The sequence below is a fragment of the Falco rusticolus genome, chromosome 4 (genome assembly GCF_015220075.1).
Source record: "Falco rusticolus isolate bFalRus1 chromosome 4, bFalRus1.pri, whole genome shotgun sequence".
NCBI lineage: Eukaryota > Metazoa > Chordata > Aves > Falconiformes > Falconidae > Falco > Falco rusticolus.
Genome location: NC_051190.1, coordinates 35,112,610 through 35,125,821, shown reverse-complemented (window position 1 = coordinate 35,125,821; position 13,212 = coordinate 35,112,610). Strand labels below are relative to the sequence as shown.

General features: G+C 46.0%; 1 protein-coding gene across 4 annotated transcripts in view; it reads left to right on the top strand.

The window, feature by feature from the left end:
- Positions 1-8,483, top strand: part of LOC119147101 (multidrug resistance-associated protein 1) — a 57,497-nt gene extending 49,014 nt beyond the window's left edge. For 2 of the 4 annotated variants that reach the window (XM_037385662.1, XM_037385659.1), the window contains exons 25-32: positions 26-152; positions 536-637; positions 1,705-1,851; positions 3,075-3,233; positions 4,721-4,887; positions 5,540-5,734; positions 6,360-6,518; positions 7,018-7,100. In XM_037385662.1, coding sequence (XP_037241559.1) covers positions 26-152; positions 536-637; positions 1,705-1,851; positions 3,075-3,233; positions 4,721-4,887; positions 5,540-5,734; positions 6,360-6,513 — 1,051 coding nt within the window. In that variant the 3' untranslated portion in view covers positions 6,514-6,518; positions 7,018-7,100. Of the gene's footprint in view, positions 1-25; positions 153-516; positions 638-1,704; positions 1,852-3,074; positions 3,234-4,720; positions 4,888-5,539; positions 5,735-6,359; positions 6,519-7,017 lie in introns of those variants that run through there. The other 2 variants (XM_037385661.1, XR_005103947.1) reach the window with 2 other exon arrangements.
- The last annotated feature ends 4,729 nt before the right edge of the window (positions 8,484-13,212 follow it).

The following is a 13,212-nucleotide window of genomic DNA, read 5'->3' as shown; positions in this document are numbered from 1 at the left end:
CGCATTACTTTTTTCTGTCTTGCAGGTGGCTGGCTGTCCGTCTGGAGTACGTGGGGAACTGTATTGTCCTCTTTGCAGCATTGTTCGCAGTGATTGCACGCAACAAACTCAGTGCAGGGCTGGTTGGCCTCTCGGTGTCCTATTCACTGCAGGTAATTTTACCTTTTTCTCTTAAAAAAACCCATCAACACCCCAAAACCCTTCTGATTTGTAAGACTGCGTCAGAAAGTCAGAACCTTGCTATGGCTTTGGAGGGAAAACTAAGGAACATAGGAAGGACTAAGGAACATTTGCAAAGATGCTGGGGTAGTTCTTCCTGTGACCCACCTGTGTGTGGGGATGTGGCTAAGATGACTCATCCCCTGCATATTAAAAGGCATCTGGACTTTTCTCCAGTCCAGCACTGATTAGCCAAGATCTTGTCTGTGTTTATGCATTCCATGAACCTGAAGTGGTTTGGTGGTTTCGTATTTTTTATTTATTGCAGGTAACAAATTTAGTATAAACTGCTTTTAGATTTCTTTTCTTCTTGCAGATCACAGCGTACTTGAACTGGCTAGTTCGCATGTCATCTGAGCTGGAAACCAACATTGTTGCTGTGGAAAGAGTCAAAGAATATGCTGAAATGGAGAAGGAGGTACATTTGAGTTGTCTACCACAGCTGTAGAAGTCAGTGCCCTGTTCTGAGGTCTTGCCCATTACCTGGCTGAATGGGTTGGAGAGTGCCGCTGGGCCTGTCCTAGGAGCTGAGGGTGGGACGGAGCAGAGTGCTGGCCGTGCCCTCCCTCTAGGCACAGGCTGTACCTTGGTGTGTTCCTCTGGGTGCTTTTGAGGGACATCCACTGACATGGTGTTACTGAGGGGGTGTGCTGTTCCACCCTTGGCTGAGCAGTGGAGCTGTACAAGTATTTATTTTTGTTTCCTAAATGCTTAAACATTCTCTTTCTTACTTTACTTGTCTTTCTCTTTTTACTCTTAGTGTGGGAAATAAAGAGGTTTTACATTTTTGTTTTGATTCAAATCACCTAACAACTCATTTCATTTGTCATTGTGCCCCTTTTCGCTACAGAACAGAGTTTTCTGTGGCTTCTCTTTGCCATGCCTGTCACTTGAACCTGACCTGAATCACTATTTTGGCAGCCAAACATTATGAGAACCTTTCCTAAATTTTTTTTCTCGGGTTCTGGTAGCAGACTGGTGTGTGTTTATGTAGATAAAAGCTTTTTTTTTTTTTTTTTTTTTTTTTTGGCACTGGCAGTGCATGCAGTGGGGTTTGTTCTTCCATCTTCCACCTCTGTGGGAGGCTGAGGCAGCAGCTGTTTACTTTACCAGCTTGTTAATCTTTTAGTGCTTATGCCTCAGTTAAACTGCTTCTAGTTGCATGTCTGGCTTCCCCAGCGGCTTCTTTACTGTGGTGTGGGTGTACAGGCAGGTTATCTGAACATGTTCTGCCAGTATGATTCTGCCATTTGTAAGGTGAAAGCTTATCCAGCAAGTGGGACTTGTGATAGAAGAGCCCTTGGCTACATTCAGCACTTCATCTGCCTTGGGTAGGCACTTTCCCTCTTTGCCCATCATCGTTACAGTTCCTTTTGCAAATTGCACACTAACAAGGATTGTTCTTAATTGCTTTCCGTGAGGCCTCTGAGCCCATGTCTGGTTGAAGAAGCAACTGATTAGATGTGTTCCGTGTGGTTCTTTCAGGCTGAATGGAGTATTGAACAAACTGCCCCAGCGAGTACCTGGCCCAAGGAAGGGAAGATTGAGTTTCGAGGCTATGGTTTACGTTACCGGGAAGACTTGGATTTGGTTCTGAAAAACATAAACGTTACCATAAATGGGGGCGAGAAGGTAATGAATCTACATTTGTAGTAGGGTGTTACAGTTCATAAGACTGCATGTGTAAGCCAGAGAGGTTGAACCCTGTTCTGTAACGTGTCTGGGGTCCTTAAGAACTCAAAGAGCTTCTGTAGAATCAGTCTTACTGTAACTGGCAGGCGTAGTGGGCTCTTAGGCTTTTCAGGGTGTGTGCTGCATCATGGGATAAAGATACACTGTTATGTGGGCTTGTGAAGTGTCTTTTGGTCTGATTTCATAAGGAAGTGAGGTTTATCTTGTCTTTTCTCCCCTTCCCAGGAAATTTTGCTGATTTGCTGTGAGCAAAGAGGTGCACAGGTTGCAGAGAGATTAAGTTAATCACAGTCTCAAGAAAATGAGCTATTAAGTAGAGGGGCAAAGTCCTGATCTAGTGAGGTAGAAGTTGCAAGGTGAGACCGCAGGGAAAAAACGGGACTTCAGAGTAGATTCTCTGGATCTGGCCAAACTGACAGTGATAGGTGTGTGTTTCTCCTACTGCTTCCTTGCACGTGAGCTCACATGCATCCTGCCCCAGTCCTATGTGGATTCTCTGATGTCCAGTAATAGTGTGATCTTCCACAGCGGCATAAAAGGTAGCTGCAAGGCAGGTCTACTGGCTTCCTGATTTGTGGTATCCAACTAGGCATTTGCTTTTTTCCTGAGTGTGTGCATTCTACTGACAAATATGGGCAGAATACTACTTCAAGAGGGGTTAGAAAGGGCAGGTGGCAAGAGATATATCAACAAACCACAGAGGCAATTTTTTATGTTTATTTTTTAAAAGGCAAAGAATTGGTGAAGACCTCAGTCTAACTGGGAAGCCAAACATTTGTGTGAAACAGTGCTTATCAAGATAAATGTTAAGTTAGCAATTGTTACTGTGAAGCATGAACTAGGGATACCTTGGTCTGCTCTACCCAATTCCATCTGCCTTTCTAGAAAAACTGAAAATTTCTATGGCTGGATTGCAGATTTTGAGACTGCTTTTTGTGGTGGGGGGGGGGGGGGGGGGGTTTGGTTGTTTTGGTTTTTTTTTTCATATCCAGTGATTTTTTTTTCTTCCCCTTTGATTAGCCTCAGTTTGTTGTGCTGTTTTGGGGTGTTGATAGCCCAGCAAATATGACAACCTTCTGGTAGTGTGTCAGTTTCAGGTAGATACTTGGAAAGGTTTTAATTTTTCCCTGGACTGAAGTGGTTCCTGTATGTCTTCCCAACAGATTGGAATAGTTGGAAGAACGGGAGCTGGAAAATCCTCACTAACTTTAGGTTTGTTTCGGATTAATGAAGCAGCTGAAGGAGAAATTATTATTGATGGAATTAATATTGCAAAGATAGGGCTCCATGACTTGCGGTTCAAGATCACCATCATCCCTCAGGTACATGCAAAATCCTGCCATTACTGGAACTTGTTTTGTAACAGTGCTGTTTCTGTGATGTGCTGGGGGGGAATGTATTTATTCCTCTTCTGATCTATAGCTATGAAATTGAGTCATTTTAGCATGGTTTTTCATGGACTTGAAACCAAGCTTTTTTCCTAGACTGGCTTTGATTTTCTTGTGCTGTGTAACAGGCAGGAGCTTGGCTATGGCCGAGTTGTGATTTGGAAGCAAAACCTTGGCCTTTGGACTCATGGGCTTTGTCAGCACCCCACGCTGATCGCTTCAGTGCTTATAGACAGCTAAGGCTGAGTGGGGAGGTCTTACCCCAGCTGAACACCTGATTGGGGTCCAGGGTCCCTTAATTAACTGGGACCATTGCTCTTTTGGCCAGTAGAGGGGAAGTGAAGTCTGAGTATTTCCATTGGTGGAGAGCCCTCAGGGGAGTTTCTCTAGAAATGAATTTCCACTTTCACTTTAGATAGTTCCATTCTTTTTAGAAACACAACAAAGGTACTGTGTAGCTAGTTGTGAGGGACAGGGATTTTGCGTTGCTCCTTCAGGCTCAGTATGCACTCTTTGGGCCTGTGCACAAAGCAGTCTGGCTTCGGCACGATCTCGTGATGCGGTACTGTTCAGTCACAGAAGCCTGTACATAACCATCCCAGTCGACCCCAGCAACTATGGGTTTGATAGTCCAAATGGGTTGGAAATATGGCTTTACAAGCACTGGATGCACAGTCTCAAATCATCTTGTTACCATTGCATAGCCTTTATTGCCTGCCCGTTCTGATTCAAAGTAAGACCATAAAATGCAGTTATATAAATCACTGTTGCAGCATGCTGGCAAAAACAAGTGAGCACACTGTAAAAGGTCTTCTGCACCACTTCTTTTGGAAATCCTGGGGGGACTTTGTTTTCTCCATTTGATCACTTTGCATTGGTCTGACACTACTAGGTTGAAAGTACTTCTAAAGTAGTGTTTCTCCATGTCCAAGAAAAAAATCAATTAATTCAAATAATACAGCAGCTGAAGACTTTTGAAATATTTACAGATGGTATAATTCTCTGGGAAGTGGAGAGTTGACCTAATAGTCCCTGCTGACAGAAGTTTGGGCAGGGAGTGCCTGTTCTTTAACTTAGTAGCCCAGTAAAAAGAAAGTTGGCTGATGAGGTTTTTTTGGGGGTTGGGTTTTATTTGTTTGTTTGGTTTGTTGTTTTTTTTCTGGATTCATGAGTCACTGACTTACGGAAAGGTCTGGAGTGCCAGTCTGCAGAGGTCAGGCCCCCGAGAGGCATAAGGAGTAAGGGTGAGGGAGAATAACTTGCTCTTACTGGAAAAAATGAGGTCTCGCTCCCAAATTCGGTAGATTAACTTGCTTGCAGTTGGATCTGGACGTGTTGTTTTACTTTTGCTACCTAAGAAATATTTTTGGAGCACTTGCCATGTTCTGTGTACATTGTCAATTACATCTTTCTGTGACTAGGATCCAATATTGTTTTCTGGCTCTCTGCGTATGAATCTTGATCCTTTTGATCAACACTCTGATGAAGATGTTTGGAGGTCTTTGGAATTGGCTCACCTGAAAACCTTTGTATCATCCCTTCCTGATAAACTTAATCACGAGTGTGCTGAAGGTGGCGAGAACCTCAGGTACGTCAAAGAACCATGTTTGTGAAAATTGCCTTAAGAACTAAATGAGAACTGAGAGGGGTGTGTGCACCCTCCCATCTGCAACTAGACTTTCTGTTCCCAGAAACCTCACTCCCAAGCTCACTTGGGACAGTATGTAGCTAGATCCTAGCAATAGCAATGCTCCCTGACCCCGCCTGGTGTGAGAATTTGCAGAGGGAGTTGGGGAATTCTTAATGCATCAGCAGGCAATCAAACAACTAGGTTTTATTCAACATGTTTTAAACTCTCAGGTTAGGGAATTTGAAGTAATTTAAGCAATACTCAGAATGCTGTGATGTTTGACAGCTTAGTCTTGGAAAGGATTTCAGCAGAAGCAGCCTGCAACTTGTAGTGGATGCTCTGAACTTACTATAGCTCTTGCCCAGCAGATGCAGTTTTTCTAAGGAAGCTGTTAGCTTGCTTTTTGTGCTGTAGCAGGGATACGTTTGGTCTGCAGAAACCATTTAAAATCCAGTCCTCAACACTGCACTGATTGGGTGCATCAGCCTGATGCAGTTATGCTGAAACCATTTGTAATGTATTCTCTTGCAAGGAATTGCTAGGCTTCAAAATTAATACTGCAAACTTGTTCTGACTTTTTCCCCCCCCGCTCCCATCCCCCCCGCTGTAGTGTGGGACAGCGCCAGCTGGTGTGCCTGGCACGAGCTCTGCTCAGGAAGTCCAAAATCCTGGTTCTAGATGAAGCCACAGCTGCTGTTGATCTTGAAACCGATAAGCTTATACAGTCAACAATAAAGTCTCAATTTGAAGAATGTACTGTATTAACTATAGCACATCGTCTGAACACAATCATGGACTACACAAGGTAAAGTAATACTGCTTTTGTTTGAAGAACGTGGCATGCTTGACCAGCATTGTGCTCTACTAAAATAAGCATTTTTGTGTTAAATTTGTTTACTGGCGCATTTTAGCTAACTCTCTGTGGTGGAGCTGCTGGAATTCCTGTTTTTATGGGTGTAGGTTGTGTGTTCTGGCTTGCGCTGATCGTGCTTGGCCTGGGGAGCTCCTCTACCCCTCTGTCGCACTGCTGTTGTGCTGTTTCTGCCCCGGCCAACCTGGAAGGGGAGAGAGGCAAGGACAGGAGTCTGTTCCTGGGTCTTGTCCTAGTTTAGGCAGAGCTGGAAGAGACGTCAAAGCTTCAGGGAGCTCATACTCTAAACTAGGCACAGACAGCATAAGGAATCAAAAAGGCAGGTCCTGCGCTTCCCTGAAGTTTGACATTTCTCTTTACATCACTTTTGCTTATAGTTCATATAACCTCCCTCATCCTCAGCTGCCTTGCTAAGGTGTGGTTGAGGGCAGAGTTGTTGTCTTATAATTTCAGTTTTAAGCTCTCTTGTCCTTTTTATCACGGAACGGCAGAGAGCAGAGTGAGCAGTGATAAAATTTTTGGGGTGTACTTTTGTGACCTTTCTTTGTGCTGTCAATAGCAAAAGGCAAGAGACAGGAGCATTGCCTGTGCCAGGCCCAGCACCAGCGGTACCGTCACCAGATGAGCGCCCAGTGCAGTCAAGGCAGCGGGTACCACCATGCAGCAGCACCCATGAAGGGCTTAGTGAGCACCTCCGCAATGCCTGCTGTTAGTGGAGGTAGCTGAAGGCGGTGTTTTAACTGTGAGCGGACTTTAGTGACTGTGGTAACTTGCTTTGTAAAATTCCTAATTCCAGTTCACGTTTGTTTTGGATAAACTGCCTGTGCTTTATTTTGTCAGCAGAAGTTGATGTGGTACAGTATTATAGATAGAAAGGTTATCCTAGAACCTGAAAGGTCTTAGGGGCCCTGACTCACCTTGACAAGAAGTGCTGTCACCTAGTTTCTGAGTGGCTCAGAGCGCAATCCAAAGTCTCATGGTTGCCTGCAAATGACTGGATAAACATGTGCTGCATAAAAAATAGACCAGACAGAGTCTCTGCAGTGAGGATGGACAGAGTTGAGAGTCTCTGTCCATTCATACGATCTGGACTGTGTTCGCTTGCATGTAACGGCCGTGCTACAGTCAGTTTGTGCCTGTACGTATACATCTGTGTTCGTTGGCTTTCTGCATTATCTTGTGACTTTTTGTTTCTTTTTCTCTCCCCTGTTTTACAGAGTTTTAGTCCTGGACAGAGGAGAAGTGGTGGAGTGTGGTAGTCCAGACCACCTACTTCAGGAAAAAGGCATTTTCTATAGCATGGCCAAAGATTCAGGCTTGGTGTAGCATTTGAACTTGATTAGTTCCTGTGGGGGAGAGGGAGGTGATGTGTTCAGAGAACTGTAACTTCCCCTGAGCCGGTATGAACCGTACAGTTCAGTTTCAGACCTAGTGAAGTTAACCAGAGCACGGTGATGGAAGTAACGTAAAAATGCAATTTTTTTCTTTTTTTTTTAACTCTCCTTAGTATTGATTTTAGCCAGCTTTAGGAGAAGCACATACACTGTGCAAAACACTTTGGAGACTTTTAATTTTTGCCTGAAATCTGTCATTACATGCTCAAATGTAAGGCAGAGTGACTGATCGAAGAAGTTCAGAAAAGCTTTTTCTTTTCATCTGCTCTTATGTTCTGAAGTTTCCCCCCCCCCCCTTTTTTTTTAAGAAATATTTTTGCAAATGCTAGTTATTTGCTTGTTTGCTGATTCCTCATTTGATGAGCCATCTATTGTGGGGTGCACTTGGAATATTTTGTGGCATATAGTACTATAGTCCAAAGATTTTTCTTCTTGTGAAACGTGTGCCAGACTTTCTCATTATGGCATTTACTGTACATGGTTAATGCTTCTATGCATTGTCCTAAAGGTTTCATGTGTTTACAGTGTATAGCAGCAAGTTCACTATAATGCGTCAGTAGTGCTGATGTGAAAAATGAAAAAGCACAGTCAACTTCCAAGCAGTATTTTAGCATGTCTGGAGTGACAATCACCTCAAAATCAAATTTGTGCAGCAGTTGGTGTGTTGCAGTGCGCAGTACCTGTTCTTACACCCAGTTCACTCAGGAATTCAGACTTGGGTGGCGAATCCTGGTTATGCCTGTGGGGACTAGGTTAGTGAGGATTTGCCTGAGCGGAGGCTGCAGGCTTGGTATGACATTGATTGTAATACCCTTGGCTTTGGCAGTTCTGTGCTTTAATAGAAGCTCTGCCACATCAAGGACCATTAGCCTTATACCGAAGAAACATGCCCTTCATGCTGCTGCTGTTGACTCTCAAATTTCGTGGGGAAACTGTTCTGTTACAGTAGTTAAAAAAAAAAAAAAGTGTTACTGTTTTTAAAGTTGTGTGTCAGAGGGGTCTAACAATTCAATTAGAATGGAGTCTGGTTTCAAAATCTGTGTTGAATGTTCAGTTTTCTGTGGGAAGAAAAAAGTTACTTTTCTCATGTCCTGATTAGTCTTATTTTAAAGGAAAATGCTGGAAGAAGGCAAACCAAGTCAGACGGACCCAAATACTCGGCGCTCTGAAAATGTGGACTTCTGTGAATGATATTGCTGACCTTAATACTAGACAGTTGTCTTCTTTAGAGTAAAGCTATTTATTTTTTTGTAAATTATGACTCTCTGAAATGGGATAGACTGAAATTTTCTTTGGTATTTTTTTGTAATGACTATAAAAATATTTGCAAAGAACTTGCAGTAAAAAAAACCAACTTTGAAACATACTGTGATGTGTCATTTCATGCTTTGTATTTGACAAAGGTTTGCTTTGTCAGTTCAGGCCTTGAAAGTAGAAATTATATAATAAAAATGTTAGACTAGGGTTGCTAGGCCTGATGTCTGGGGGGTGCTGGGGTGGGTAAGAAACCTTCGGTGCAGATAAGTGTGCTGTGGTTAAGTCTAGATCACCTCTCATCGTTTTGCTTGTAATTTGAGTGCTGCGGTTCCCTGAGCAGACCAGGTAACAACAACGGATCGGTAGAGGACTGAGCGGTGCTGTGGACCTTTGTCATACCCATGGTGTCCATGGCCTGTGTCTGCCACATTTCCCGGGCAGCTGGGTGTCAACTGCCTCTCTGGAAAGGGAATGAGGAAGGGGTGATTTAGCAGTTTGGGGAGAAGTGCTGGGTTTTGGTTTTTCAAATCACCTGAGGCTTATGCAGCATGGACAGAAGGGTGGAAAGACAAGTAAATAATAAGTAACAGAATATAGAGCAGAGAAATGAGCTTGCCAGGTAGGCTGTGTGGCTGGTATTGTTTTACTCAGCTGCATTAAAATGGAGGCAGATCTAACTGCAGAGGAGACCCAGAGGAGGAACTGTGAATACCACTGTGAGACTGGTCCCGCTTGGGGCAGTCACCTTCCAGGAACACTTGGTGATCCTTCCCCTTCCACCCTCCTGGGAGAGCCCTGGGAAGGAAGAGCTGGCTGGTTAGATGGGTGGTGGTGTGGTGGGTGTTGTCCCCCTTGACCTCAGCAAGGCTCGTAACGCTGTCTCCCGTAACACCCTCACAGGTCAGCTCAGGAGGCCTGGGTTAGGTGAGTGGATGGATGGTGAGGTGGGCTGAGCACTGGCTGAATGGCCGAGCTCAGGGGGCTGCGGTCAGCGGCACGGGGTCTGGCTGGAGGCCTGTAGCTCGTGGAGTTCCCCCGGCGTCAGTGCTGGGCCCTGTCCTGTTCAGCTTATTCCTCAGTGGCCTGGATGAAGGACTGAGCGTACCCTCAGCAAGTTGCTGATGTCACCTAACCGGGAGGAGTGGCTGATACACCAAAGGCTGCGCTGCCATTTGGTGAGAGCCGGGCAGGCTGGAGAGCTGGGTGGAGAGGGACCTGGTGAAGTTCAGCAAAGGCAAGCGTAGGGTCCTGCACCTGGGGAGGAACAACCCCACGCCCCAGCGCAGGCTGGGGCTGAGCTGCTGGGGGCAGCTCTGCGGAGAAGGGCCTGGCAGTGCTGGTGGGCAGCACGTTGCCCATGGGCCAGCAGCGTGCCCGTGTGGCCCAGAAGGCCAGTGGTGTCCCGGGGTGCACGAGGAGGAGCGTGGCCAGCAGGACGGGGGAGGGGATCCCCCCCCTCTGCTCTGCCCTGGTGAGGCCGCGTCTGGAGTGCGGTGTCCGGTGCTGGGCTCCCCAGGTCAGGAGAGACAGGGAGCTGCTGGAGAGGGGCCAGCGGGGGCTGCGGAGGTGATGGGGGGCCCGGAGCATCTCCCCTGTGAGGGGAGGCTGAGAGAGCTGGGCCTGTTCAGCCTGGGGAAGACTAAGACAGGATCTTATCAATGCATATAAACACCTTAAGGGCAGGTGCTAAGAGGACAGGGCCGGGCTCTTTTCAGTGGTGCCCAGCGGCAGGACAAGGGGCAACGGGCACAAGGTGCAGCACTGGAAGCTCCACCTGAACACGAGGCAGAACTCCTTTCCCTGGAGGGTGCCGGAGCACGGGCACAGGCTGCCCGCAGAGGCTGCGCTGTCTCCTCCTCTGGAGACGTTCAGAACCCGCCTGGATGTGGCTCTGTGTGACCTGCCCCAGGCGACCCTGCTTTAGACCTGTGAGCCTGTGATTTACACTGCATTTGCGATCTTAACTGGGTACACTGGATGGTGTCACTAGATGTTCTCTGTCCTATTCATGAGCTGTTTGTGATCATCTGGGGAACTGTGTGTCCAAAATGCTGTACTTTGCAGGGTAGCCTTCTAAATAGTGCAGCAAGGGGTCAGAGCACTGCTCCTGGTGTGTGCTTCAGTCTTGTTCTTTTTCACGGGTGTGGTTGTTAATATGCATCACTGTGTTCTCTCAGTTTTATGTATTTATACACTTGCTAGCACAAACTGTTCTGCCCCGGCTCTGGAATAGATACTCTTTTCTGTTTGCCCTAAATACCTGTCAGTGCTTTATGTTGTTGCTGCATTGATTCATGATCCTGATTCCAAATGTCTGTCCTCGTAAAAATGATGAATATCTTGTCTGGATGTAACTTGAACAGAATTGTATTATGCATGATGAGGATCAATCTGAACTAATCTTTACTGCACACAGAGCTGGCTGAACAAACGCGGCTTGCTTTCCACAGAGCTGATGTGTAAGAGCAGTGTCATATATGTGCTTTGGGGTACCTTGAGGTAAGAGCAGTATAGCTGTGAACTCCTGTTTCGGCTAGGAAAGAGGGCACTGTATACTGATGGCTGCATGCAGTGTTACTGGGACCAGTTGCAGAAAATTATAGAGCTGGCTGCAAGGTAAGGTATTAGAATCTGGCATTAAAACCAGTAGATTTTCCTTATTTGATCTGTTTTCATTTTTGTGCGTGTTGTTTGGGGCTAATGCTTCTGTAGTACTTGGGGCACTTTCACTGCTTCTGGGTAAGTGAAAGCTGGCCTGACTGTCCCTGAGCTCCAGTACAGGAGTGGTGCCATCCAGCAGGGATCAGTACTACTGCAGCCCAGGGCGGTTATAAACATGTTAATCTTTATAAAAGAGTCAAAGGAAATCGTTGAATTTACTGTGTTGGATTTCAGTGCCCGTTGCTGTATCCTGACTGACATCACTGGCTGCATCATGGCAGGTACCTCACACCTGGAAGAGCTGATTCTGCTGAAAAAAACAGCTCAGGGTTTTCAGGAGACCTGCAAACGAAGAACCGGAGTTCTTCGTGTGTGTGAATGCAGCTAGTTCTGAAAACTGTTCCCAGTCTTGAGACATCTGTGAGGCCACCTTTTAGTGGTTCAGCCGCAGTGTAGGATGGAAACTGTTGTGCTTGGGGTCATTGATGCCTCTTAACATTCTGGCTTTGCTGTGCATCTTGTGCATCTGGGGAACTAGGAGTGCAACCTACAAGCTACATTTCTGGCACGAACTTGGTGTAAATCAATGCACGACACCTTCATTCTTATTTTCTAGCTTTAGCAATTTCAGTATTACCTTATATTCTTGATCATTGATTCCAAGGGGTTTTTAAGGTCATTTTTCTCTCTTACATATGCAGTGTTTTTACTTTGAGAGAGCTTTAAATAAGGAAGAAAAATGAGAGGGAAGAAAGAAAGTAAAATAACTTGGAATTGAAAGCCCTAACCCTTGATGTCCAGCTTGGACTGACAACTGGAACAGGGCAAGTACTAATTAAGCTTCTGGCCTCATTTTGTACAATTGCATGGGGGTCCTGCCCTGGCTTAACGGGCAGAGCGGGCAGCCTGTGTGGCACAGGCAGCTTCGTGAGAGTGACGTGCTGCCGGGGTGGGTGCTCTGCTGGGACCGGGCTGGGCTGTCTCCTAGGGGCTGCGCAGCAGCGATGCTCGCTGTGTCCCAACCCCCTGCCCTGGGTTCTGCCTCTGTCCGCTGGCCTGGCCTGGCCATCCAGCCGCAGCCCGCCCGGGGGAGTGCAGCGGACCTGCCTGGCCCGGGGTGGTGGGGAGCATGGGATCTCCCGCAGAAAGGCAGTGCCGCCGTTTGGTCTTGCTGTGGTCTAAGTCAATATTTGTTTTTTCTCTAGAGTCCCTACTGGACCTAGAGTGAAAGACTTGGTTTTGCTCCGAAGAGGAAAACAGAGTTGGAAAATCACTGGAATGTCAAGAAACGTTGTTTAGATCAGCCGATGTTTTTGGGACTTGGAGCGGGGTGGTGACCATGGGGCTAAACACAGCTGCGCTGCGTATGTTGCACGTACCCTGCACAATAGTTACTACAAAGTAATGCTGCAAAAGTGGAGACGGGGTGAGTCCAGGTGCTTCTCTTGATCAGCTGTAGACATTCAGATTACGGGTGGTGGTGGACAGACTATTATTTCTTAATCTTTAAAATTTCTTCAAAGCAACTTACAAAACAGGCTGTTAGCATAGTTCTGAGCCTGCTGTAGTTACCTCCTGTGCTAACTGCGTAGTTCAGTCAAATAGTCTCATCTAGGAGGAAGTACCTTTGCAAAGACCCAGCAGACCCGTCCTTTTCAACACCACTTTCTGTTCCTTAAACCAGATTTTAAAGAGAGGATGGTATCTCCAGGCATTAATTCCTTTGTTCATTTTGCTTTAACCAACATGCAGATCCCTTCCTTGCGATGACTGTTACCTTTCTTTGTGAGACCTGAGCTACTGATCTGTCACTCATGGTACCACTTGGACATAAACGGGGACTTTGGCTCATCTGAAACACAGGGTTTTTTGTCATATGTCATTTTGAGAATCCCTTTTCTTTTGCCCTTTCAGCACAGCTTGACACGTGAAAGCTGATGGTGTTTTTGCTTGCTCTTGCTTTGTGCAAGCCAACAGCAAAACTGTGCCCTTTCAAAGATTACCAGTGTGAAAGTCTGTTTTGATTATTTTCTCCTTCTGTTGCCTTCTTCATTACCAACTTAGGAACGGAAAGCGAGCATTTAAAAGATGTTTATATCA